The sequence below is a fragment of the Penaeus monodon genome, chromosome 31 (genome assembly GCF_015228065.2).
Source record: "Penaeus monodon isolate SGIC_2016 chromosome 31, NSTDA_Pmon_1, whole genome shotgun sequence".
NCBI lineage: Eukaryota > Metazoa > Arthropoda > Malacostraca > Decapoda > Penaeidae > Penaeus > Penaeus monodon.
The window spans coordinates 32,884,690-32,885,253 of NC_051416.1; the positions used below are offsets into that span (position 1 = coordinate 32,884,690).

Here is a 564-nt window from a genome sequence, read left to right on the forward strand (position 1 = left end):
GCAGTAATAAAGGCTATTAAAAGACGAGGAAAAGAGCAACAGCTGAGAGGTGCTGCTCCAATTAGACAAAATCCGTTTGTCACTGTAAATGACTAGAAAAGAAACCGTTGTTTCCCCTAAATAGACGCCCTAATCCAAGACGAAGATATAAGTGAAAGAATACATGAATGAGTATATAAAAAACATGAAAGTGAATGAATTACGTTATCTGAAAACTTGTTTCCTGTGATCATTTCCAACACAGTTATCCAGATCATCTCTAATCGTTGTAATAGATGAGTCTAAGAGCCATACCATCTTTGTACAAACAGGTCATTCTTTCGACCTATAATATCTAGTAAGTGGCTTAACCAACGCATTTCTCCCTTCTTCAGGAACCATGAAGGTGATCCTGCTGGTGGCGATGGCGCTGGCGGCGGCCGCGGCTCGCTCCATCGACAACCCCGCCGAGAGCCCGGCCCAGAGCCCGAGCGACGTGAAGGCCGTGCCCACTGTCGAGGACAAGGCTCGCTCCCTCTCCGTGCCTCCGCCGGTCCAGGTACGTGGGTCGTGGGCGCCGGGTGG

The 564-nt window shown here is 48.6% G+C and overlaps 1 protein-coding gene across 2 annotated transcripts in view; it reads left to right on the forward strand.

Annotated features, from left to right (window-relative positions):
* The first annotated feature begins 370 nt into the window (after positions 1 to 370).
* LOC119593190 overlaps positions 371 to 564 on the forward strand; it is an 11,452-nt gene continuing 11,258 nt past the window's right edge. For both annotated transcript variants that reach the window (XM_037942169.1, XM_037942170.1), the window contains exon 1: positions 371 to 538. In XM_037942169.1, coding sequence (XP_037798097.1) covers positions 380 to 538 — 159 coding nt within the window. In that variant the 5' untranslated portion in view covers positions 371 to 379. The remainder of the gene's footprint in view (positions 539 to 564) is intronic.